This window comes from Chanos chanos, chromosome 4 (genome assembly GCF_902362185.1).
Source record: "Chanos chanos chromosome 4, fChaCha1.1, whole genome shotgun sequence".
Taxonomy (NCBI): Eukaryota; Metazoa; Chordata; class Actinopteri; order Gonorynchiformes; family Chanidae; genus Chanos; species Chanos chanos.
In genome coordinates this window covers 21,217,565-21,244,148 of record NC_044498.1, presented here as the reverse complement: position 1 = coordinate 21,244,148, position 26,584 = coordinate 21,217,565, and the positions used below count along the sequence as shown (strand labels likewise).

Sequence of the window (26,584 nt, the reverse complement as noted above, 5' to 3'; positions counted from 1 at the left end):
TCGTGGAAGAGGGAAGGAGTCAGGCTTGGTGACACTGTTAACCTTACAGTAGTCTGTGCAAAACCTAAAAGTGGAATCAGCTTTAGGCACCAGTAAACAGGGAGAGCTCCAGGGACTTTGACTGGGCTTAGCAAAACCATGCTTTACCAGATACTCAACCTCTGCCTTCATCACCTCACGTTTCTGATGATTCACTCTATATGGGTGCTGCTTAATGAGAGGACTTTCACCAACATCAATATCCTGGCACAGCATATCGGTCTGTGTAGAAACATCAGAAAACAGGTTAGGATACTTTTCAATTAATGACATTACATCACTGTGCTGGAACTTGGGAAGGTGTGCAAGATAGGCAGATAAATTACCTAAAGTTCTGGAAACGGCTGCAGGACGTCTGAGTATCACTAACAGTCAATCCATCATCTTCAGGACTGTAAGGAGATGGTGACACAGTAACAGAGGCAACAGGCACAGTTTCATGCCAAGGGGAGGAGCTTGCAACATAAGACTTCAACATATTAACGTAGCACACCCTGGTCTTTTGCTGGCGGTCAGGTGTGCTCACCACATGGTCTGTGTCACTGAGTCTTTTCTCAATTAGGTAGGGGCAAGAAAATTTGGCATGCAAAGCAGTACCAGGCACTGAAAGAACAACTAACACAGAGTCACCAGATCGAAAACTGCGTGTAACACTCTTTTTGTCAAACCGGGCCTTCATCTTTGACTGAGATGTTGCCAACTTGGCCTTAGCAAAGTCACAGGCAAAATGCAGTCTTTCTCAGAAAGGACTCACATAATCAACAACTGACACAGGGGATGATGGTACAGATAGCAACTGTTCACTTAACAGTTTTAGAGGACTACGAACCCGGTGGCCAAACACGAGCTCAGCAGGTCTGAAGCCCAATGACTCCTGCACAGTCTCACGCACCGCAAACATCAGTAGAGGCAAGCCCTCTGCCCAGTCTTTACCTGTTTCTACACAATATGCACGTAACAAACAACATACAACTCCCAAACAATAGTAAATGTACAATATTCACAGATGTAATGTGTGACACTAGCAACTAAACAAAACAAACACCAAATAAATAAATAAATAAATAAGTCTTAGGACATAACCCAGCAGATGATTTGTAGGAGGATGAGGGGTGATGCCATCCCACCTTGTTAGTAAAATGACTAAAATGCATCCCCCGTGTTAACCTGCCACACCCCCATATACTTTATAGAGAAGTGACAGTGACCATTGGGCTACCCCCCTTTTAAAAAAAATAACAAATCACCTACTGGTCATAGTCACTGGTGAGATACCCGACTTCACAAAGTTTCACATTAATTAGGTTCTGTTAATTTACTAAATGGGGCGAAGCCCTCGAAATGACAGTAATAATAATACAACGGAATTTGGTGCTATCTACGTTACAGATGTGCCGTTCAACATAAGAGGGCTTCTCGGGTACGTGAACCAGACGTGTAGCAATACGTCGTTTCCTTTTCTCTTGTAATTATTGTTAAGTGTATTTTACTGTATTGAGTGCAACATAGCGTCGACAATCGTTTATAATACCTTTCCTTCCCTTTCTCCATTACATCTGCGATCTGTTAGTTTGCCTGTATCCCTGGCACGCCCGGGAAGTTGACATAGAAGGGACTGGTAGTGGGCTCCGTGATGGCAACGTCAGAAAGTACACAACTTGGCAATCAGGGGGACGACTCGTTAAGAGCAGATGACACAAAATGTGTGTTCTGCGTGATTGCCAACTGTAAGACAGAGAATGAAATTCTGTGTCGCGTAAGTTATGTGGACTTTACGAGATTGCATTTTCGAGACTGTGCGCGCAACATTTGAAGATGGTTATGTGTCTGAACTGAACTGGCTCTGTGTCTAAGCAGGATGGTGAGCTCGCCTGCTTTAGAGATGCCAAACCCGGCGCACGTCATCATTATTTGGTGGTTCCCAGGGCGCATGTTGGAAACTGCAAGTCTCTCAATAGAGAACATGTTCCACTTGGTGAGAACCTGAGGTCCATTACCTAAAGGTATACTTTATACTGTTGATTTGGTCTGTAGTTTTCTGAGCGACACTGATTATTAAACTCTGCGTTTATAGTGGAGCGAATGGTTAAGATGGGAAGGTCGGTATTACAGCAGAAAAACGTCATGGAGCTCGGTGACGTAAGGTAAGAGTAGCCGCGGTACGTATTGAGTAAACAAATCAACAATTTATTGTCACTAAATGTACAGCAAGTGCATTTTGTGTACGAATAAATTCGAAAAAATATTTTCTTTTTTTATAATTCGGAGTCTGATGGAAAGCCTCCGAATCGAGCTGGCGTGAAAAAGTAGAACAACCCTAACGTATGCCAGGAACCATACATATATCAGGAACGATACCCACGTCATGCCTGTGGCTTTGAGGTTATGTATGTACACACACACACACACACACAAACACCCCCTACATATTGATGTACACTTTTCTGAAGTGTACCCTGTTATCTTCTAAATAATATATAATTCGTCTGTGTCTGTGTTTTGCTGTTTAAGTTTCAGGATAAGTTCATCGATTTAAATAAGGTTCCCTGTGCTTCAAAGTAGACTTCTCAAGAATGAGCTGAATTCAGAGAAAACATTTTAAACTCTTTAAAGAGAAAACATTTCTGAAAAATTAGGACAAAGCATTGGAAGGGCATAAACAACAAGTGAATTTGAAAATAAATTAAGAAGTGGGTAATGTACTGAAAAAAAAAAACAGAACCTGTCTAGATCACATCAAATAGTGAAAATTTTTGTAAATCTGGTCCAAACCTAAGCCAGTGCAGGTCTGAGACATTTACTGGGCGGAAACAACTTGTAGAAGAGCAGTTTTTTCACACTGTATGATACATCATATTTTTCTCTTTCTTTTGAGTTGGTGTTGGTATTGGTGGTGCTGTTCAAACCTGAGGCATACCACAATGAATAGCAGGTTTGGTGGAGCTGTAGGTTACAGTGCACATTAAAATGATTGAAGATTAGCATGCAATAAATAACTGATAACATTAGATAGTTTTGCAATACTGTTTGTGTCCTTTTAAATGTCACTAAAATCAGTCTGTCGATGCTGAGTCCTTCTGTATCTAAAATAAAGCAAAAGTGTTGTCATAAGGGGGTGGAGGTAGAACACGAATGAACCAATTTTCAGCACCCCATTCTCAGTTCAGCCCACAAGCTATTGTCTGAGAGAAGCAAAAGAAACAAAGGATTGGTTTGATGTCAAACAGGCAATGTCAATCTGTTTTTCAAACTGCAAAATCTAGTATTTCCACTGTGTGAGAGATTCAGGTCTGACATCAGTTTAAATAGTTTACAAGGAAATAATCAAACCAGCGGGAGGAAGAAGTTACATTTCCTCTGATGGGAATTTACAAAAGTACCTGGGAGCACACTGGTATTTTAGTATTTATTATTATTTTAGTCACTTTTCTCAAACTTGTTTAGTTGTTTCAGATGTGCTGGAATCATTCTATACATTCTGCTGTCTCTGTTCTAGTCTGTCCTGTTGTCTTTCAACCATTCTTCCAGTTTTGTTCTTCTTTTTCAGGATGGGGTTCCACATGCCCCCGTTCTCTTCTGTTCCTCATCTCCATCTGCATGTTCTCGCTCCCGCCAGTGAAATGAGCGACAGATCGCTACGGTTCTATGGGCCCCAGTCCTATTGGTTCATAACGGTCAGTGACTCACATGTAGTGTGTTTCCTCTGAAGAATTTCCCCCACAGTGGGTAAAGTTAAGTGTGGTTAGGTTGATGTACCTTGGAAATGCAGCCTGATTCTTTTTAAATTTCAGTTATTTTTGGTTATTTACTGTAATATAGCTGACAGAAAAAAAGCTATATCTTTTTCACATCAACGTCATCCGACAACAAGAATTATTTTTGGTCCCTCACATGTCTTTAAATCTATTTTTTTTCATACCAGCCTATGATCATGTGTTATGACATGTTTGTCAATAATCTGATGCGACTCAGAAGTGGATGTGTTGCTTAAGGAGGGCTCTAAAGGCAAAGTCACATGAGAGCACACATTAATAGAGATGACATGACACTAAACATTTGTGCATGTGGGCGATGTTCTAAAGGAGCATGTTGTTGAAGGAAAGCAACAAGACACTTTACAACTACAAAAATGGTTGCGAAAAGAGTGAATTTGTGTGTGTGTGTATGTGTGTGTGTGAGAGAGAGCGAGAGAGAGAGAGTTTGTAGTGCTTTTGTGTGAATGTTTTATGTTTTTGTGTTGTAGACTTTGTGAACTGTAGACAAGCATAAGTCAATGGTAGGTAACTTTAGGGCAAAGATTAGTCAACCTTGGTTCCTTCTTCCCAGAAAACGGAGTTCTTGTATGTGGTATTCTGCAATCTTTTCTTTCAATTCCTTCCTGTTCTCATTTGAAAAGACTCTTGCTGCTTGCTACAAATCAAGGAAACATAAGATAAGATACCACTTTATTGATCCCCAGGCAGGGGATCTTATTTGTAATGATGGAAATTTGGCTTCGAAACATTTTCTTGTCCTCAAATTAATGAAAACATCATATTCAGACCAGACTGTGTGATTTAAAGTTTAAAAAAAAGGAAAAGAAATGGCAAAAGCCCCTGCCCACTGCCCCTTTTTTGTTGGTCCATGATGAATTAATCTTCGGGAAAGAATATGTTTGTCAGAGTTAGTTCTGTGGCTTATAAAGTTCTCTTATGAAGGAGGGACATCTTCCATGCATGCCAAAATGTCTTTGCCAGCCAAGACTATTAAAAACTCTACTTTTGAAAGGTGGGCTGAATAAAACAAGGAAGTCAGAGGTCTTTTGCATAGCCTATGGCAAATTCAAATATTACTCGAGTTATTGTTTATAGTTTTACCTCTGTAAGTTTAAATGTGAAGACCATCAGCTACCTGTAAGTTTTCTGATTTGTGATGCTTTACAGAACCAAAAAATCTTTGACAGGAGTGAAAAGCAAAAAGACTCTGAAGTCAAGTCAGTGGTGTACCCTGGAGACAAATGTTTGCTTTTCTTTGGGATTAACCCCAAAACATTTTTTTTCTGCTGTAGGTGGAAAACTTGTTAAAGCAACTGAAGTCTCAAAACGAAGTCAAATGAAGACGCACCCATTATCAAGTTGCACAAAAGTAAACATAAACTCTAATGAGACCAACACTAGGTTAATGTGGATCTGTAAGAAGAGGGATCAATTGAAATTTTCAGTTTTAAGGCAATCTTATTAAGCAATGGTGTTTCAGAACAAAACTTGCCTGCTTCAAAATGAAGTTTTTCAACTGAGAGATGTATTTATAAAAATGTACAAACTAGAATAAACATATAACACAATTCAAATGTTTATTTGTGAAAGTGTGTGCTTTAGCAAAAACCGAACACCCTATTGGGACTTTTTCTTTTTTTTTAAAACAGAAATAAGATTCCTCTAGAGACATAAAGAGTAGGTGAAAAGGAAGTGAGACACTTTTCAGTCAACATCTGCAGATAGCTTTCTGACTGAATAGTAAATTGTAGTTCATCACAAAATGACCAACCAACCTTAAATGACTGTAGTGGGATACCATTTGAAGCAACTTTGTTCTTTAGACACAATTAATATCCTGGACAGTTATTGGACACTGTACTGGACAGTTATCTGTATCTATATATGAAGGATTTTGCAAAGTTGAAATCTTTAGAGGTTTGTTCAGTGTGCCTTCACAGAGATCAGAGAATGGGAGAATCAAGGTTGAGCGTTCACAAACAAGCAATTCCATGCTAATTCAGTACCAGCAAATTATTGTTGAGAATGTATGAACTGCTCCCCCTAGTGGCGAATATGAATGGTGGTGAGAATCTCGCTTGATACATGTGGTCATGGACCACCTTTCTTTTTCTTTCTTTCTTTCTTTCTTTCTTTTGATTTGCCCATATTTTATTTTTATCAGTTGTATTCTTAGCATTTTTTTCACTTTGGGAGTTTTGAGTTGTAGAGTTCCTAAGGAAAAAAACTTGGTAGTCCTTTTAAAATAATTTTCCCTAAAGTGTAATATTTCACTCTACGGTAATATCACACAGAATATTATAATTTGATAAGAATTAGTTATATGTGATGTTCTGATTTTGTACATAAAACCCTTTAAACAGAAGAGACATTCTGTGCCAACACCATAAATGCCAGACAAAGTGGACAGTTGGATAAAAGTGCAATGAAAAGGTGTAAAGTTTATTCATCCTTTCAATAATTAAAATAAACAGTGAGATTACATTGATAATAACTGTGCAGAATGTTCTATTGTATTTATTAGTGTTTACCTTGACTTTGATAAGATCACTTTGGATATTTTAATGCTGTTCCAAAAGCAACAGAAATATTACACATTCAACAGATATATCACCAGAAAGTTGCTACACTATGTATCAAATTCCCTATTGTGTATGTTATTAAGAACTCATACAATAGAGAATTTGACAGAAAACAGCTTGCATGGAAAAGTGCATGAGGCTTGATATGTTCATTTTTTTGATAGAGGACACATAATACTGAACGTGTCTGACAGCTCAAAACTGCACGAGGGCCAAGACTCATACAGCTACCTTTGCGGGGAATGGCTCAAGTAGACATATTAACTTAGTAAGTATTTTCACCGTATCTTCTTATCTATTATCTTTAACTTCTCTGCCTAAAGTTGGAGAGGATAGTATGTGTTGTATGTAGATTTCCCCTCAAATTTGGTGGTTAGATTACAGCCCTGGGGTGCAAATGAAAATCAGCCATTGAGGAAAAACACGTAGAGAAAAAACATTTAACTGAAGACCAGTGGCTAAACTCTAAAGTGGACTTGGCTAAAGATTTAAGATTTAAGTTAAAATGTGCGAAAAAACATTTAACTGAAGACCAGTGACTAAATTCTAAAGTGGACTTGATTAAAGATTTAAGATTGAAGTTAAAATGTGCCCCCTCTGCATTGATATCTTATTGTGAATGCATATCCAGACATACAAACACATGTCATATTTTCACCTTCACCCTGTAGCTTGTTTCCAACATGGGAAACATCCACAAAACATCTGAAAACATGGATTTTTCTTGCGGTATTTGATAGCAGTTTTAAACTGTTCGTTCACTTTCCCCAGATAGTCATCGGTGGCTACAACGTTAGCTTCAATATTATTCAGCATTGCACCCTGTTCCTCAACCAGCATCGCCATGTCTTGGAAGAGTTCATGGACTTCTTTCAACCTGGCCTCAAGTTTTAGCAGCTCCTTATGTCGTTCTTTAATCTGGTTCAGTGCCCAGCGAGATGACCGTCCGTCCGTCTGAAGCTCCTCTGAAAAAGCACCCCATCCTCCTTCTTGGATAATTTGATCGATCTGATCCACAGTCACCTCTTTCTTGAGGATTTCTGCTTGACGTTGGATTCGCTCCCGGCATTTCTCTCGTTCTTCCAGCTCTGCGGCATTGTAATTGGTCATGACCTCGTGGAAGGAGTGGCTCAAGGTGACATACTGAGCCTGCGCCACCCGAACCACGGCCGCGTTCTTGCCGTGACTCTCCTCCAACTCCTCCTTGAGTTTGCCCAGCTTCTGTATCCGCCCAAGTATTGCCTCGCCGCGGACTCGGATGGCGCTTGAGATGGTGTTGGTGTCACGTTGGATGCCACTGAGTCGGCGAACAGACTGACAGAACCGTGATCCCTCCTTCTGAAGCCGTTCCACATCTAAGCGGAGGAGAGTAATCTCTTTTCTCAAGGACTGCGATTCTTTTAAAATGTCGTTCATGGTTGTGGACTCCTCCTCGAAGATCACTGCTTCCTGGTCCAGATCTTCATCTTCCTCATGAGAAGATGGGTTCCACTCTTCTTCACTGGACTCCTCCTCCGCTATGGTCTGTAAGTGGCACAGTCTGTCCCTCATCCTGTCTTCTAAGGAAGAAAGAAAGACAGTAACAAACATTTAAGACTGTTACGCATGGAGAGTGTGACCTGCAGATGAATTAACTTGAACTTTCGAGACATCTTTTTCACCCTCCCTAGAAAGCTGGGGGAACAGCCAAGATTATAGCAGTGTATACATCACTCCTTGACACTTGAAAAAGGGTTTTTTTATAAGTTACAGCTACAGTTACACAATGTACCATGATATTGATGATGTCATTGGCTGCTGTATATAAGCCATTGGGTGGCTATGACCAGGGCTGTGAGTAGGGAATGGGATCTGATGTAGTGTAGCCATGTTAGCGAGCTTGCTGAACTCTGTAATAATGCAACCATCATTCCCTGAGACATGAATTGGCACTGTTGGTCACAGAGGTAGCTGTACTCCAGTTTTTCTCAGAGGGTCAATAAAACGCTAATTCCAAATCATGAGGGGGTTCTACTCTTGCTTCTGCTAAACATTCTGAATTATACAGGTTCATTACACAACCATTTATCTTCATCAGTCATTTACCGCAGTCAGGATGAGTCATGGCTGGACCTTTGTCACAGATGGTCTGACCGAGGTATTTGGAAATGCAAGTACGACTGGTTTTGAGGCATTTTTAGTATTTATCTTTTTTTGTGTGTTTGTCATTAGTGCTAATGAAAGTACAGCTGCTACTTCCCTATAACAGTGAGACTGAGATGTATCCAAAAGTCTTTTGTCTTCCAGGATTTGAATTTGGAAGTTCAATGCTGTGTTCTTCACCACAAGAGAGGACAGATGAAACTGCTGAAGTTTCATGTCTCTTCAGACAATGTTAGTCAAATATTTGAGTTCAAGTCTTGTGATGGAACGAGGAAACTGAGGCTGGCTTTTTTAAGGAGAGATACTGTCTGTCACAGATTCTAAAATGCCTGCACACACCTGCATTTCATTAACACCATAGTGCACACATACAAACGCATCTATGTACAACACAAATACACATTTGGTTATTAACTTTTATACATATTGCAAATCCTACAAATTTATAGATTCTAAATATATCTATTGAGGGAAGTTGAAGTACTTTTTCGAGTAAATAGAAAAATCTCTTTCCTCATTCCTAATCTGGGTAAAACAACATTCCTCTTTCTCATTTCCTTGAAACAGACTTTGCTAAACAAGTACGATTACGTTTTCTTCATAAAATAAGCACGTAAAAAGAATAACACAAAATTCACACGGAGGGAAGAACTACAATATTTTCTATTTTGAGGTAATTTGGAGTTCCACAGCATATTAGCACACACAGCAATGTAAGAATAATCCCAGAGAGAATTTCATCTCTGAATCCAAAAGAGTATGCTGCAAATTGTGTGATTTATACTACGAGCATAAACAGTAATATCTCTGCTATTTGTGTTGTATTCCCTACAGATGTACAACCTACAGATGTACAATAACTGCTTTATTTAGGTCCGGTTACGTCGAAAGCATTTATTGCCACACAGCTAAAGTAGTGGATTTTTTTCAGTACAGCTACGGAAAAGGTCGCGTTTCCAACACTGAACACGACACCACGTACGACACAGCAGTATAACATCTGCTCTTCACAGGAAATACAATTAACACAGGCAACATTAGAGAAACAAGAAACATATTATGATCAAGTGTAGTGACGGGGGTGTGGTTTGCTAGTGGGGTCTATTTACAGATTACAGTCCAGTAATAGGGGGTGGGCGGAGGTGGGGTACAGATTAATGTCTCTGGTGAGGGCAGGTGAGGTAGACGGCACCTTCGTCTTCGCTGCTGGTTCTTTGGTTTTACACAACGCTTTCCTTCAGGTCTTTTTGCAGAGCAGGAAACGACGTCAAAAAATTATTTCATGCCCGACGGCATGCCACACATGACCAGTATTAATAGCAGCCGAACCTTTCAATAAGTATTATTGTATTGATAGTTAGGCCAATTGCAAATATTATTTTAACTATAGACTAGTAAAATAATCGAGGTATGGTGTTTACATAAGGCACTCCAAAGTTAGAGAGAGTATTCTTAAAACAGTTACTGGCAAACATTTAAATGTGGCCACTGAGACTTGGTTCAAGGCTTAACATTTTACTCTAAAAATGTTTCAGGGTGTGAACACAAAAACGAATGTTGAGGCAAAATATTTTGTGATTTCAGAAGTCTGGCCAATCAAAGTGTGGTTCTTTTTTTTTTTCTCTCTCTTTTTTTTTGCACATCGTCAGTTTCATTATATCATCATATCTGTCACCGAAAATATACATTTTTACTTTAGAAAGATGATCGAACCTGAGAGATCTGGTAGTTATACACGTCTATATGATGTAGTACAGTGGGAAAATGGTAATAAAAAGTAGCTCAACAGAGTAACAAACAGAGCAGAATATACCCGTACCTTAATCTCAGCGGGGACAGTCAAGAAGGGGCGCCACGGACGACGGGACTACGCACAACCGGCTTCAGTGCTCTCCCCTTTTTAGATAGCAGGGAAGCGGGGATGCTAGAACATTTGTTGGAGATGTTCCTCGTCTACAGCCTTTTGCTGAATGGCAATTCACTGTCAGGGTTTTTTCCGCTCTTCTTTCCGAATAAAATACGCGGGTGGAAAAGTCACGCATCACAAAATGCTTTTGTCCATCGATTTCCACAAGTGGCTCAGCCTTATACTTCACTTCCTCGACTCGCTGTGAGAGTTGCAATGTGAGGAGACAAGAGCTTGAGTTTGAAGAGTTTGAACTCAGGAATGAAGCATGCGGATGGAATGCCCAGATTCTGCGGAGCAGTGTACGTCACCTCCAGTGAAAAAGAGGTACCATGAAGATGATTTTTCGTTACAGAATTGCACTGAAACAATGTAATTGCAGATATAATCGCACAGACTTAAGTTTCCATAGCTTAATCATTTCCGTCTATTTTTGTTTCAGTCACAAGATTTTGGTTTTGTTTGTTTGTTTGTTTTGTTTTGTTTTGTTTTCTCTTTCTTTCTACGCGTGATCACTTTTCATTGTGTTACTGGGCTTTACGCTAAATTACAAGAGTGTCTTCCATGTAGCTAATTCCCGAACCACTGTGAAACGTGATCTAATTTACAGTCCATTTCAAAACGATTTCTTTCTTCTTTCTCTATCGCAATCTTTCATTATTTTCACCTGCTTCCATTTTTTTCACAGTCACAGTTATAACCGAGTTTAGCAACAAGTGGAATTTGTTACTTAATTTCTGCTCCTTGTTTACATTTTATTCACTCTATGTATGTTTTAAGCGCTCTATGCTACTTCCTGTCAGACATGGGTTTTTTTGTTTGTTTTTTTTAAAAAACATCCTTGCTGATGATTCTCTCAATCTGAATAGGGCGGAGAACCATTTTATTGTCGTCTTTTCGATTACCCGCCGAGAAGAATTTGTTTGCTACGTTTTTAAAGAGTAGACTAAAGAGGTAAATGTGCTATGTTTCTTTTCTAGCCCTTACCTTTTCCAGAATCATAACACCAAGACGTGGAGCACTTTTTGAGAGTCGTGCTAATGTTCTCGAAAGAGGTCAACTCAAACACAAATTTGAAATACAAAGACGTTGAATGTTGCTGAGTATCAAGAAAAAATAATTATGTACCCAACTGTGTTATAAACAACAGTCATAACTTCGTTGGAATAAGGTGTTGGAAATATATTTTATTTAATTTCCACAGGCAAAATAATTACTCATTCAATCTGTGAAAGATTAAGACGATGCATTTATTTGTACACGTGAACAAAAAGTCATGATTAAATTTACCTTTAGAGGGCGCAACAGCGAATCAGTTGATAAATTGCTGCTATACAGACTGAACAGAGGCCAGGTGCAAACGAGGTGTAGAAGCCAAAGATTTAACATTACGGCAAATAAACATCTATAAATAAGTGTCTTTTGTCTTCAGATGACTTTTTGTTTACTTTTTACAGTTATTTTTCTCATCCTAAATGAAAACATAACATAAATTTGTAAACGTATATGTTTTTAAATTACAGTTCTGTGCAACATGGACCGTGAGCTCACTTGAAGCATGGGAAGCACCCACAGAACATCTTTTTAAATGGGTTGTTTTTGTCGTGCCTCTTGGCTTTGCCAAGCCTAATCAGTGCCTCCCCCAGCAATGCATCTGTCTTCTGGACATTGGTGAAAATATAGTCTATCATTGGCCCTTGCTCCTCCACAAGCATGGCCACATCCAGAAACACCTCGTGGATACTTTTGATTCGGCTCTCCAGCTCCAGTAGGTCTCGATGCCGGCTCTCGATCTGATTAAGAGCGGAACGTGCCGTTTTGCCTTCAGTCAGAATGTTTTCGGTGAAGACGTTCCACTGACCGTTCTCCAGCATCTCCTCGATCTCATCTCCTGTGACCTCCCGTCCAACGATCTCCATCTGCCTCTGGATGTGAGCTTTGCAAGTCTCTCGGTGGTTCATTTCCGCCTCATTGTAGTCCATCATGGCATCGCGAAAATTATTACTAAGGCCAGCATACTGAGTACGAGCAATGCGTGCTACAGCTGAGTTAACACCGTGTTCCTCCTCCAGTTCCTTGGCGTGGGCATCCATTTTGCGAAGACGTGCCAACGTGTCCTCCCCGCGAGACTTTATGTCACAGGCAATCGCATTTGAATCTCGTTTAATGGTGCTGGTGCGGGTTGGCTCACTCAGTATTCGACTGTTCTGCTCCCGAAGACGTTTTACATCCAGACGAATGAGCTGAATTTCCTTTCTAATGTCCTGTGCCTCGTCAAACACAGTCTCCATGTCATCACTATTGTCAAAAATGACAGCTTGCTGTGGGAAGTCATCCTCCAAGTCAACATTGCTGAATGAAGACTCGGAGACAGACTCAGCATATTCCAGTTCCTCTAGATGCCCGTTAGAGTCAGAGAGGGCCTGCAAGTGACTTAGTCTGTCCCTCATGGCTATCTGAAGAGAAGAGAAGAGATGTGATGAGATCAGCAACATACTCATATACAAATGCTGGTGTTATCATCAATAAAGAAAATCCATAAACCACCTCAGAACTCTCATTCACAAAATACAATTTCCCCATCTGTCTCTCTCCCTCTCTAAAACGCACCACCCCCTCAACACACACACACGAGAGAGAGAGAGAGAGAGTGTTTAATTGTACAGTCAGTCTAAGCTTTTTTGGTTTTCAGTTTATCCTCAATTGTGTAACAAGTATCCAAAAGTAATCTCAGGGGGAGAAAGGGCATGTGGGCATAAGGTAGAGACATAAACCAATTTTCAGCATTATGGGATCTTTACGAAGTTTGGTGAGAAATACTGTCTTAGGTATCATTCAAGAGACACCCTGTCTTGTAAACTAAAACATATGAAAGAAAGCTGCCACAATAGTTTAGGGTAGGTGAACTTCCTCATGCCCAGTGACAGCAGACCAGAGAATCATCACATGTTTGACAAGTTCTTTGGAGCAAAATGAATTGTGGGTGGCGACACTCACCAAACAAGTTTGCTTGGATTGTTTAAGTCTAATGTTGGTTCCTTACAAACGTGTTCTCATAACTTCAAGATGCAAAAAGAGAATAAAATATCTCTAAGGCTTTAGGCACATATTATAGATCTAACTACACAAAGTCTGGTATATTAATAAAGTGGTTCTCCAAATCATATCAAACTTTTCTGATATCTAGTAGCACTTTACAAAAATAGCTTTTTAGCAGTTAAAAACAGTACAGTAACTATCTAAATAGTGACTCAGTAATAACATTCTTTTGACTCTCATTTTACACAATCAAATTATCTGTTAGGCTCTCGACTTTACAGAAAGTATAGAAAATGGTTTAACATGCTTCTTTGACAAAGTACTAAGTGCAGGTAGACATTAAATATTCATTCATGACGATGATATTTGAAAACACGAATTATGTTGACGAATGTTCACCGTTGAGCAGTACTGTACCTTGTTACCTTGTCCCGCAATATGACCAGATGCTGTCCTAAACCATGTCACGTAGACACGGTATCATTCTATTTAACGCCAGTTTGTCTATACCCGGGGAGATTGTCATTGGTGTGGTTGCGTTTAAAAGAATGTGTCTGTCTGGGCGTAGCATTGACGCATAACGCGCTCTTTATGCAGTACTTCACTGCCCTTTTTGTGTGAGCAAGACTGGTAGGGTTACGATGTAAGCAGCTGCGGAATGAAACCTAGTTAGTTGCGATGCGTCAAGATTAGTTCTAGGACATATGTCGGCTTCTTCAGAAAAAAGGCAGGAACCACACATAAATAACAATTTCAGTAAATGTCCACATTCTACGGTTAGCCATTTAAAAATCGTAAGCTTAACTCTGTGACATTTGACGCTCTGCGATTTTTATGGTCTTAAATGTTATAATGGAAGTAAACTTATAAAGATTTCATCCATCGGATAGACAACAAGCACGGCAGAGAATCAGAATGAACAAATTGCCCATCAGCTACTGAGCTTGCTGTGTCCTTTCGCGTAATTACCAATAACACAAAGTGCGTTGTTTTAAGAACTTTCATAGCAATATTGTCAGCTCTGGGCCCTTTTGTTGCATATTATGTGAGACTGCACGCGATGGAGTGTTTCGGTGCTTCTCAGCTGACCTCTATGGGGCAGTATCGCGCACTTCACACCTGGAATAGGCGTGGCCAGTCTGTGAAGTATCATCTCATTTCCACCTTTGTTGTCGCTTAAACGACATTGTCACCAGAGGATAAAGACAGGACCAAGCCAAATTTCACGCGCACCTTCAGACTTTAAAGTTCTTTGCAGATAGAACATGAACCGCCATCACTGATTTAAAAGTGAGGACTCACTCGTTAACAATAAGGAGCGAAGAGATACATCAGAAAGGGTATGTTGCCGTCACACCAAAATGCATACTTAATAGCTACAACATTCCGCAAGCTGCAAACCTACGAGTGCTATTGTTTAACGATGATTCATCACTGACAGTGGTTGATTCTTGATTCTATTTTTACGTAAAATTACGTAAAGTAGCCAGGTGATGTTTGCATGAAGTAAAGCTATATTTAGACTGAAAGCAGACGATAACATTTAATGCACGACGCTAAAGTACACACAGAAAAGAGTTGCTTTCCTTACATTTTAAGGGACAAAATACTGATATACTAGAGGAGAAACTTTTGAAACATCACCAAACGAACAAAATAGTCTACTCAGGGTCAACAAACTTGTTTGACTTGTTCGGCTCTTTTGCCACCAGCAGCATTTTTTTAATCCCAACTAGTTAGAAAGGTGACTCTACCGATAAGTAGAAAAGGAAGTTTACGTAACGTTTGGGGAAACATCCTTTTTGAATCATAAATCATGACGTAATGTGTACAGACTACGAGTGAATTCATTAATGTGCTTTCACTGTTGGCAAATTTGACCTGTGTTACTCCTAAATGGATATTTCTATTTGAATATTTACCGATTATTTCCATGTCGTGTTTACGTTTATCTGTAATTATTTATATCTTTTTACTAACTGCAACACAGGAGATCATGAGGGACAGACTGAGCCACCTGCAGGCTCTGTCTGGGGGCAATGGATATCTGGAGGGGTTGGAATATACTCAGTCTGCCTCACCTACCACTGACAAGGACCAGGCAGAATCCCACCAGGACAGTAACCCTGAAATGGAGGCTGTATTTGATGAGGCGCAGGATGCCCGACTTGAGATTCAACTAATCCGTCTAGAAGTCAAGCGTCTTAGAGAACAGAACTCGCGTATGCTGACTGAGGCAACACCCACCAGTAGTGATTCAAATGCTATTGCTAGTGACATCAAAAAACGTGGAGAAGGTATGCTGGTACGCCTTCACAAAATGGATGCCAATGCCAAGAAACTCGAGGAGGAACACGGTGTCAACTCGGCGGTAGCCCGCATCGCCCGCACTCAGTACGCCAGCCTTAGCAACAGTTTCCGCGATGCCATGATGGACTACAATGAAGCAGAGATGAGCCACCGAGAGACTTGCAAAGCTCACATCCAGAGGCAGATGGAGATCGTTGGACGGGAGGTTACAGGAGATCAGATCGAGGAGATGCTGGAGAACGGTCAGTGGAACGTCTTCACACAGAATCTTCTGAGCGAAGGCAAAACAGCACGCTCCGCTCTTAATCAGATCGAGAGTCGACATATGGAATTGCTGGAGTTGGAGAGTCGTATTCGGGGCATCCATGAGGTGTTTTTGGATGTGGCCATGCTTGTTGAAGAGCAGCAGTCAATGGTAGACTACATTCATACCAACGTGCAAAAAACAGATGTGGAAATAAAGGGGGTTCTGCTCAAGCTAGAAACAGCCAAGAGGCATGACAGAAACAACCCTTTCAAGAAGCTCCTCTTCTGGAACAAACGTTAACTCACTCAATTTTACTTAAAAATGTTGTCTAAAGGTTTTTTGTTCCATTGCCTGAAAGAAGAGAATGATGAGAGAGGCAAGGGGCGGTCTTAGATTATGTTGTTGTTGAGAACATATGCTGAAATGTTTTTGCTATTCACTTGCCAGTTGAAGTAATGAGCTATACTCTTGTATTGGTGAAGAGTTTAACTTTTGAAAATTTAGCTCAGGCAGTAGACAGCCCTACACTTGTGGGACCTTAGCGCATGTAGGCATCTCCGATTCCAACAATCATGCTCTTGATGGCCGGAGTCACGCATGCTGATTGAGGATGATGTAAAAAGTATTCAGTCACTCTGGATCCACTGGAGTAGGCTGTCTGCTGGTGACTTCACTTGTTTTATCATATAATTAACCAGGCCTATTATATGTTATGGTTGTTTCCTGTGTTCAGCACACTGCCTTAAGCAATAAATTATTTTAAAAAGATTGTGCATGTCTTTTCTACTTTCGGGCCTTTACATTGTTAGAATGTACTCTGTATGTATAAGCATCATCTTCCCCTCCCTTTTTCTGTAGGCCTATACTTACGTGAAAATGTCTTCCACATCAATAAAGAAATCATGTTTCCCTCACTATTTGAATGTGAGTTTCACAGGCTGTCCCAGGCTGGTCATGAGTAATTTCTCTCATAGGCTCAAGCTAGCTTCATGTTTCAGAGGGTGCACCGAGGACCCTTGATACCAAAAGCTTGTGATGCAGGAACAGAAGGGACATGTAAACACACATGAATTAACTAAAGAGAACCCTACTTCAGTTCAGCAAATGAGATCAATATTAAGAGCCAAACATGGGCAAACTAGGCTTTTAGAAGCTGCTAGGGAGTGATGTTTGTAAATACATATTTTTTTTCCTCTGTTTATTAGAAGTAAAAAAAAATGGAGGTAAATTTCAATCACATTTTTAGCAAATCATATCCCTTACACACACTTATTAATTTACGCCCACTTAATAAATGTAAGCAGTATACTAATATGAAATAAATATGCTTAGACTCCTGACAAAACAATATTGTTTGACTGCAGCACATATTCAGCAAGGATTAAAAGAAACCCCCCCAGTGTCCTACTTTCTTTCTCTGTGGAGTGTGTCTGATCACAGAAGTTTAAACAAGGTCTGACTGCTCAAAAACACACATTTTTTAAAACTTTTTTATTATTATTATTTTGACAAGTACATGATATTAAATATCCTGGTAACTCAAAAATCAATATGTACAAATGCCATCTTTCATCAGTCATTCTAATAATACATCCCATCCCACCATGATGGCGGACAGGACAACAACAACAGCCATAATAAAAATCTAAAACAGGAATAGAGATGAAAAAAAAATCACTCGGAATATCAGTGCAACAGAAAATGCTTCTTTCTCAGTTTTCTCTCTCTGGCACCATGCATATAAACAGTGGAAAACTCCATACAGGTGATAACTAGAATTATGCAAATGCACTGATGGCTATAAAAAGAAAGAAGAAAGTTCAAGTGTAAACATAAAGTATTCCAGTAAACGAGTGAAATAAACAAATTACTTTAACTCAGACTAGTCAGAGTGAATTTGTTTCTTTTCTTTTCTTTTCTGTATACAAAAGGAGCTGCTGGGCTTGGCATACTGGCCAGTAGTTCCCTGAAAAGTCTTTTGACCATTTTCACTAAAGTTACGAGCAGGAGTGCTGATGGCGGTCTTGATAAAAGGTGGTATTTATGGAAAAGAGGAGAGTGGTAGTGTCGTTTCACATCTTGTACTGACTTCTTGTATTAATCTCTGGGAATTTATGAGATGTGATGTTACTTGCTCTCTCTGAGAGGAACATCACAGTCAAGAATTGTCAGTCAGCAAATATGGCACAAATTCTCTCCTCTTAATTAAAGAAGGTCTAAAAAAAGAGACTTTTACATGAGTGAATTGCTAACCTCTTAACTTGCCACTAGGGTGATCCAAAAACAACGGAGGACAGTGTGTACAGCTGTACATTTTCAATGGATGGTTCTAGTTACTTGGTGCCGATTCTGTTCAACTCTTGCAAAACTTGCACAAAATCAGTAGTAACCTTTAAAGGAATTTATGTCTATACAGCAATACTTGTCAGCCATTGACAATATTTATGGTGCCGATATATCTATTCATGGCTAATTAGAAAAAAGAGCCCCACTGAGGATGAAAGTAAAACTAACTGAGAATGATTGAATGGCCAAAGTCTACAGCCTGACTTAAAATTCAATCAAGTATATTAAATTTCTCACAAGTTTGTGTCCACACCTTTTACTGCATTGTGTTCGTTGCCTGGGCAAGTGACAGAATGTTTGTATATCAGTCTCTGTCAGCCATCAAATAAAAGTGAAAACTGTTACAACTAAAACTGTTTTGTATTAGCACCAGAAAACAATGTTATTCAATTAATCACCTCATTGTAACTCTTTCTCACATATCAAACTGATAGTCATAACAAGTGCTTTCAGTGATTTGACAAGACCAACTTTTATGATGTTTCCATGGATAGTTTTTCATATACTTTATACAGGCTGAAATATGCCACACCTTAATATTTTACCCACATTTTCATGTTGCTGTGTATCTTGCCTACTTTGCTCCATTTAAGAGACCCCTTGTCTGATTTTAATGTTCCTCTCCTCATCTTACTTCATTCATACACTTAAAGAAATTAATCAAATTCTGTCTCAAGCCCCTGCAGTCCTTTGCCAAGTCTCGTGCTTCACAGTAACTCATTTATACTAATTGGAACATGTGCTTAGTGGACTACATAATGCAGAATGTGACATTCATTTTCCTTGTTAGACCTTACACAAACCACTGAGACACAAATGACAACCACTTACATATTTACATATACTGTATTTACCTAAAATGTATGGATATGCAAAGAAAACACTGGACAATTCCAATGTCTTGCGATTCAGACAAAGGGACTGATTCATCCAGATACTTGTAGCGACTTGCATGAGTTTGAAAAGGTCACCACTGAGGGTATTAGTCTACACAATTCATTTTTAAGTAATATTTCACACCAGACTTTTTTTTAGGTTAAACATATGATACTATTTTAGAAACATGATACTGTTTGAGTAATACATTTAGCATGAACATAATTCATCCATTCATAAATACAATTTCATCCTGACTTCATTCGTACATTCATTCATTCACTCAATATTTTTGGATTAGAGAACTAATGCAGTTTCATATGTTTGTATTCTGTTGCGTTTGTAGCAAAATAAAAGGGAAAACGCGTCGACTCGACAGATAAGACACTGGTTTTTACCTGTCGCAACGTAAAAAACCGCAGTATGTACAAACTTGTTCGAACAGAACGCTGTGGTCGCAAGAACTCGTTCTCATTTTACGTGAACGCGCATACTCGCTCCCGACGATCACTCCACAATCGAATAAACCGTGTATGCAGTAGTGCTGTCCTTCAAGTCTGCATCAGAACACCGGTGTCGTCTCCTTTGCCGGGAACCCCACATCACCTTTAACCAACAACACTATGAAATTGTCCACAGCTCTCCGTTACGCTTCTCGAAGTCTTCCCAGTACACCGGGAAATCGCTCGCGAAACAGTTTAAGAGTGTTTGGTTCAGAAAAAAGGTCCATACCGGTCAATAGTACTAGCTCCCGACTACTTGTTCGTGGTGCTACGTCTGGCGGCGGAAACAGCTCTACCGACACGGCTATCAAGTACGGAAAATTTCCAAGAAAGACCGAGGATCCTGCGCATGAAAATATCATAAGGTAGGAAAGCATCCTGAGGACTTTTGGGACCAGTTTAAGCGAAAAAGGCCAAATTATGCTGCAAAGTGTAATTACAGCAGATTAATATATGCTACTACTTCAGGGCATTTGCTGTGCGTTTAATCTCGTGAATATCATCAGGATATGAATTAGCCTGTGTCGTGAATATCGTTATCAGTTATTATATGCTGGTATGCTTTTCTGTAAATGTTCGTGCATTAGAAAATTTTACGATAATGGTGTCGCTGCTGATCCATTGTAAAGACCGGCACTGGTGATGGAGTTGAAGCGATCTAGCTCTCAGCTGGGACCCACGTGCTGATTTACCAGTGTTTTGTGAGAGGAGGCGGCTAGCAGCTGATGTAACTCTTTGCTGTTCTTGCTTCGATACTCGACTTATTTGTCGGAATGACGTTACATATTTTAAATTCTAGTTTTTAGCAGCAAATTTACGGTTACCTCTCTCTTTTAATTTCGCTGTTTCTGTTAGCTGGTTTGTTGTTGGTCACATGTGGGTCAGTGTTACAGTAACGTAGATGAACTCAACTGACCCAAGCTCCTCCCTTCCTTAAATGCCCCGATAGCTAGTTCAAAACCGATTATCCTGCCACTCACTGGGATAGGTTAGCATTTTACTAATGAAAAGCAAACCTGAAAATCAAACGTCTCTACTCTCATTCATTTTGTTTACACGCTGTGCGAATAGGTAAGCGACCGTTGTGTCGTGTGTCATTTAATAAATTGGCTTTTATGTTATCTTAACCAATGATTGACTTAGATTGGTATATTCTGTGAGGAGGTTATTTGTAACACACTGGGGTCAAGGGATCAGTGACCCTTGGACTGTGACAGTTTGATGTTCGCAGATACGTGTTTAAGAGACGCTTTTAACAGTTCATGAACAATAAGAAGATAAAGACGACTCTTTTGTTTAATATTTCAGAGTAATGTACCCTTTTCTCACAGGGAAACTGTGTAAATCAGTGTCTTTATAAATCTGAGTCGTGGGAACCGCTTGGACAGTACTCTTGCTTTGTCCCTGCGCTAACACGCTTTAGTAAGCTAACTGAAGGCTTTATGATTGTTAAGTAAATTGATCAGACACGTTAGTGTTTGGTTAGAAGTGAAATGTGCTCTCCAGACAACCAAAACCTTTACACACCCAGTCTTTAAACCAATCAGCTACACTGATTATATTCAGTATCACTAGAAGAGTAGTGTGTTTTTTTTTTTATCTTACAAGATAAATTCAATTGCATTGAATACATGTCAGACGTATTGTTCAAGAACAGGGCTTACAGAGACTAAGGTAAATCATTGTTTTACTGAATTCATCTGTGAAAAAATCAGTGTCACTTTATCCCCAGTTCAGTCCATATATTATTACATATTTGTCTGTTAATACAAGATAAGTTAAAGACTTGAAATACTTGATCTTATATGGCAGTGCTTGACAATATTAATAGTTTTTAAAACCAAGGAGGAGGCTCCTCATAGTTGACCTCTAACTCAAAGGGCGGAGAAGGATACCTTTTGAACACAAACTCAAGATTTTTAAAAATGTTTCTATGAAGCATTTACCAATGCAAACAGTATAACCCCCCGCCTAGTTTTAGTTTGACTTGCTGAAATATATGATAAAATTTACATTGAAAATAATACAAAGAATGTAAACTGTTGGGGGAAAAACTATGGACAGAGAAGCTGTTGAGTGCCCCACATTGTGAAAGCTTAGTTTTCATTGTGGGTATATCAATAAACACAGAACATTTCTGTGATTTCCCAGACTAACTGTTACCTTGTTTCTCCTAAACAGAGAAATTATCCAGAGGAACAGAAAAGAGCTGACTTCACTAGGACAAAGTGTCTCTGATATCAAACCTCTTCTGGCTATTGTGCAAGTATGTGTGCTGGGTGCCTCATTTATAAAAGAATAACATTCAAAGTCAATTAGAACTTGAGAAAATATGAATAATAGCTAATAAAATTAGTATAAATGATAAATATAAATAATTTGTTTTTGTGGTTTGTGGACTATGTGTGTGTGTTTTTTAAATGAGGGTTGCTTGCAATATGGTTTTCTCAAAGGCAGGAGAAGATGACAGTTTGCTGGAAGTTAATAAGAAAATGGCTGGAAAGGTAGTTCTCTCTCACTCTTTCTCTCTCTCTCCTTTAGTTCGTTATCTATCCTTGACCTTTCTCTGTCTTTGTCAGTCTTAACAGAGTTACAGCATGTGACTTTTGATATTGTTTCCTCACTATCCTCACCTTTCGTCACATTGGTTTGTTGCAGATTGGCTTGAATGTCATGCAGATATGCCTGCCTGGAGGGTGCTCTGAGGAAGAGGTCAGTGAGATACTTTACTTAATACTTTATTATAAAGCAGTGCTGTGGAGTCAGTACACAAAACCCTCCACTCCGACTCCTCAATTTATGGTACCTCCAACTCCGACTCCTCAATTTATGGTTCCACCGACTCCGACTCTGACTCCAGTAGCCCAATTTTGCTTCCGACTCCACAGCCTTGCTCACTAATAAAGTTTCCATAAATGGTATGTGTGTGTGTCAGTGTTAGGTTCATGTCCCTCTTTTAAGGTTAATCAGTGATTGTCCTCTGACTGTTGCTGTTTGGGAAGCTTCCCAAATGATCTCCCATCATCCTTTACTCTCTCCGTCCCTCTCTCTGTCTCTCTCTATGTCCCTCTCTCTGTCTCTCTCTATGTCCCTCTCTCTCTCTCTCTCTCTCTCTCTCTCACTCACTCACTCACTCACTCACTCACTCTCTCTCTTTCTGCATGCGTGTGTGTAGGTGATAGAAGAGGTCCTAAAGCTGAATGAAGACCCTCGTGTTCAGGGTGTGTTCCTGCACCTACCACCCTCTTCACTCTCCAGCAGAGTCCTCAACGCCATCAAACCAGAGAAGGATGTGGATGGGTAATAGTGTGTGTGTGTGTATGTGTGTGTGTATGTGTGTGTGTATGTGTGTGTGTGTGTAAAACCATCACTGTAAATCAACCCTGTGCATGTTTCAGTACATGCAATAAATACCATACCAAACAGTTGTATGTTGCCTTTTAAAGAACTAAGAAGAACAAATAATGGTTTTCCAGCTCTTTGCTGTACCATTCAAACATCTCTCTTGTGTGGGAAGCATTCATTGACGTGCTGCCTCAAATTTGGCTTAAATAACTGGAGGCTGCAGATCATTAAGCTTTTAAAACGGAAACATCTGTCACAAGAGGGACATAACAAAGAAATGCAGTTTAATATAATATGAATGTTTACAAGTTTAAATGTAAAGCCTTGTCTTACAGATATCATTTATTATCTGGTAATATAAATTCTTGATAATTGTAATGGATGTTGTGTTTTAAATTTTGTTCTCTGTGTTGTTGTTAATATTGTGTTTTCAGAGTAGTGCATGGATTTGATCCATGATATTGGACATAATTGAGTTTATATTTATTTTTGTGTGTTTGTATTTGTATTGATCTTTGTGTATGCCTGTGTGTGTGTGTGTGTGTGCGCGCGTGTGTGCGTTTGTGCGTGTGCATGCATGTGTGTGTGTGTGTGTGTTTGTGTGCGTGTGCATGTGTGTGTGTGTGTTTGTGTGCGTGTGTGTACGTGTGTGTCTCGCTGCACATTGTGCCCTCCTATCTTGTGTTTGTCAGATGAAGCTGTTGACAAGTGCAGACTGTGTGTTTGTACTATTGAACAGTGAAATGTATTCCTGTGTATCTGCTGTGTAACACTGTCTCGTGTGCTTAGGGTGTCAGATCTGGAGACTGTGTGTGTGTATGTGTTGGCTGGTCTGCGGTAAGGTACATTATTGTGCAACTGCTTTGTTTTCAGGGTGTCAGATCTGAACATGGAGACTGTGTGTGTATGTGTGTGTATGTGTTGGCTGGTCTGCGGTAAGGTACACTGTTGTGTAACTGCTTTGTTTTCAGGGTGTCAGATCTGAACATGGAGACTGTGTGTGTATGTGTGTGTATGTGTTGGCTGGTCTGTGGTAAGGTACATTGTTGTGTAACTGCTTTGTTTTCAGGGTGTCAGATCTGAACATGGGGAGGCTGGTCAGAGGAGATCTAACAGAAGGCTTCATTCCTCCTGTGGCCGGAGCTGTGCTCGAACTGCTCTCAAGACATGGTGTGTGTGTGTGTGTGTCTTTGTGTGTTTTGGGTGTCTTGGTGATGGAGGAAAAACTGGGATACTCACACTCTACATTTGAAGCATTTGCACTACCCACATTGCTCTCCTAAATTATTACCGTGTTGTCTCTTGGGGTATGGGAGCAGAGAAATGTTTCAGCTAATGATCCTGGAAATTGAGTCCACTGAATAATTAAGCTATCAGATCTTTTTTTCTGATCAAAGGAACAGTGGTGCACAGTTTTGCTTCCTTATTTTCAGAACGTAGTTTAACTCAGTTCCAATATGTGGTGAAGCAGACGTGTTGGTCAAAAGCAAGCCAATGCATTATAATTTTCCCTGAATAAACAAATTTTAATTACTAATGCTACTTCCTTTTATAATTTTATTTGAATAAACACATTTTAAATACTACCACTACTTTTATCCCTTGACTTGATAGAATGGTACTTAGAATGTTTATTCATTAAGACGTAGTATAGCTTCCATATTTATCTGGGGTTCACTGGAAATGATTAGCACAGGTCAGGAGGGCAGAAGTGTAGTTTCACATGTATACAGCTGTAATTGATTTTTTTTTTCAAGAGCATTTCTGTTTTTCCCTCTCAGATGCTCCTCTGTTTGGGAAAATGGCTTTGATTATTGGGGTGGAAGGACCCCTTAAGGTGGCTCTTCAGTGCCTGATGCAAAAAGATGGTATGGTAGTCCAGAGCAGCCACTGGAACTCAGACAATCTGCAGAAACAGGTATGGGCGTTTGGATAGTTTTTGGTTATTGCTTGACCCTGAGAAAGATCCTGTATGTCACAACATAGAAAATGCAGAACATGGAGCTTTGACTCCTACATATATAATCAGTCATAGAAATACAAATATGATGTTAATTGTGATAAATGTATATACATTTACAACAGAGCAACAGACTGAGTGAACTGTCGGCACTTACTCCCAAGTCTGGAGTCACTTGTTGCTCATTGGTTAAATGGCAGAGACAGTTCTGTGTTTTGCTCACTAGGTGGCGATGTAGCTCCAATGAAAATGGCCGAGTCTTCAGACTCATGTGAAGCTCATTTGCTCTGTCATGCAGTGACTAAATGCAAATAAGGATTCACAAGATTCACAGATGTTCATTCAGCCTCAACTTTACGATGAACTGGAATTTGATAACCGAAAAGGGCTTGATCCTGTTAGATGTTCCCTCTCTGCCCTGGGATTCCCCTTCTCCTCATTCCTTCTCTCTCTCTCTCTCTCTCTCTCTCTCTCTCTCTCTCTCTCTCTCTCTCTCTCTCAGGTCATGCGAGCCGATATCGTTGTTTTAACAGGATCAAGACACACAGAGCTTCCAGTGTCATGGTTAAAACCTGGGGTGGCTGTTATTAATTGCACCTCTGCCGTCATGTCAGGTAATGACTGCAGAAGATTTAGAAACTCTGAATGTGTGTGTGTGTGTGTGTGTGCGCACATGTGCGTGCGAATTTTTACCTCTGTGTGACTTTGTGAGTTTGTGTGTACTGCACATGCAAATATGTGTGTGTGTATGAGATCTCTTATCAGTCCATTCCGTCGTATCACGTTTTTCATTAGTGCTCTGATATTGTTTTCTTTCCCCTCAATATTTGAATAATTTTCAAGGCATGTGACGTTAGTAGTTCTTTGAAGCTCCTCTCATGAAATAATCTCTGTTATGAACACATATTCTTAACATTAGTGTATTTGTACAATATATATATATACGAGCACACTGTAATAGCCGCCTAACTACACGTATAGTAAATGGACATGTATTAGCTAGAGCAGGTTGTAATGATGTACTGAAGAGACGAGTGTTACCCTGTGGATGTTCAGACACAATGTATAATTGAATTATTGCCTCTCCCCAGAGCCTCCTGCTAGTGTGGGCCAAGATATGGAGGTGTTTTCGTTGGTTGGTATTGGACCCCTTAGCGCAGCCATGAGGATGCAGGTATAACCCTCTAATGTCTGTGGTCACCAGAGACCTATCCCACTGATGGTAATACACAGTCAGTGTGGAGCTGTGCCAGTGTAAATGTTCAGTTTGGGATTATGTCTCGACAGAACGTTGTGAAGAGCAGTCACAGGCGGCGTGAGGAACAACGATACCAACCGTGGAGACTCCGCAGCCTGAAGCTCCAGCCGCTGTCTCCTGTACCCAGGTAACGGGAAGCCATGCACACTGGTAAAACCCACCCTTTTTCACTCCACCAGTAACAGTGGCCGCTCATCTCCCATAAAGGAACCTGCATAAACCCGCTTTAGTGACTGTTCTGACTTTGCACAGGGTTTGTGTCCTGATACAGAGAGC

General features: G+C 39.9%; 5 protein-coding genes across 5 annotated transcripts in view; 3 read left to right on the top strand and 2 right to left on the bottom strand.

The window, feature by feature from the left end:
• The first annotated feature begins 1,659 nt into the window (after positions 1-1,659).
• Positions 1,660-5,300, top strand: LOC115810023 (histidine triad nucleotide-binding protein 3-like). The gene is made up of 5 exons (XM_030771924.1): positions 1,660-1,795; positions 1,897-2,014; positions 2,114-2,183; positions 3,587-3,713; positions 5,087-5,300. Exons 1-5 carry the CDS (start codon positions 1,673-1,675, stop codon positions 5,132-5,134), a joined length of 486 nt encoding a protein of 161 aa, XP_030627784.1. The 5' UTR covers positions 1,660-1,672; the 3' UTR covers positions 5,135-5,300.
• Positions 5,301-7,036: 1,736 nt separating this feature from the next.
• Positions 7,037-7,927, bottom strand: LOC115810245 (syntaxin-11-like). The gene has a single exon (XM_030772172.1). The coding sequence runs from the start codon at positions 7,925-7,927 to the stop codon at positions 7,037-7,039; it is 891 nt and encodes a 296-aa protein (XP_030628032.1).
• Positions 7,928-11,971: 4,044 nt separating this feature from the next.
• Positions 11,972-12,874, bottom strand: LOC115810711 (syntaxin-11-like). The gene has a single exon (XM_030772705.1). The coding sequence runs from the start codon at positions 12,872-12,874 to the stop codon at positions 11,972-11,974; it is 903 nt and encodes a 300-aa protein (XP_030628565.1).
• Positions 12,875-15,459: 2,585 nt separating this feature from the next.
• stx11b.2 (syntaxin 11b, tandem duplicate 2) lies at positions 15,460-16,320 on the top strand. The gene has a single exon (XM_030772171.1). It carries the CDS (start codon positions 15,460-15,462, stop codon positions 16,318-16,320), a length of 861 nt encoding a protein of 286 aa, XP_030628031.1.
• Positions 16,321-19,865: 3,545 nt separating this feature from the next.
• mthfd1l (methylenetetrahydrofolate dehydrogenase (NADP+ dependent) 1 like) overlaps positions 19,866-26,584 on the top strand; it is a 43,131-nt gene continuing 36,412 nt past the window's right edge. Inside the window, exons 1-10 of the mRNA XM_030771279.1 lie at positions 19,866-20,110; positions 21,927-22,011; positions 22,199-22,249; positions 22,404-22,457; positions 22,921-23,045; positions 24,160-24,260; positions 24,872-25,008; positions 25,553-25,664; positions 26,166-26,224; positions 26,338-26,435. Coding sequence (XP_030627139.1) covers positions 19,866-20,110; positions 21,927-22,011; positions 22,199-22,249; positions 22,404-22,457; positions 22,921-23,045; positions 24,160-24,260; positions 24,872-25,008; positions 25,553-25,664; positions 26,166-26,224; positions 26,338-26,435 — 1,067 coding nt within the window. The remainder of the gene's footprint in view (positions 20,111-21,926; positions 22,012-22,198; positions 22,250-22,403; positions 22,458-22,920; positions 23,046-24,159; positions 24,261-24,871; positions 25,009-25,552; positions 25,665-26,165; positions 26,225-26,337; positions 26,436-26,584) is intronic.

What these genes read in the sequence shown, in the direction of transcription:
- LOC115810711 (XM_030772705.1), bottom strand. Translation starts at nt 12,874, where the DNA reads ATGAGGGACAGACTAAGTCACTTGCAGGCCCTCTCTGACTCTAACGGG.
- stx11b.2 (XM_030772171.1), top strand. Translation starts at nt 15,460, where the DNA reads ATGAGGGACAGACTGAGCCACCTGCAGGCTCTGTCTGGGGGCAATGGA.
- LOC115810245 (XM_030772172.1), bottom strand. Translation starts at nt 7,927, where the DNA reads ATGAGGGACAGACTGTGCCACTTACAGACCATAGCGGAGGAGGAGTCC.
- LOC115810023 (XM_030771924.1), top strand. Translation starts at nt 1,673, where the DNA reads ATGGCAACGTCAGAAAGTACACAACTTGGCAATCAGGGGGACGACTCG. An exon ending in AGAATGAAATTCTGTGTCGC is followed by an intron (nt 1,796 to 1,896) that starts GTAAGTTATGTG and finishes GTGTCTAAGCAG; the next exon opens with GATGGTGAGCTCGCCTGCTT. An exon ending in TAGAGAACATGTTCCACTTG is followed by an intron (nt 2,015 to 2,113) that starts GTGAGAACCTGA and finishes CTGCGTTTATAG; the next exon opens with TGGAGCGAATGGTTAAGATG.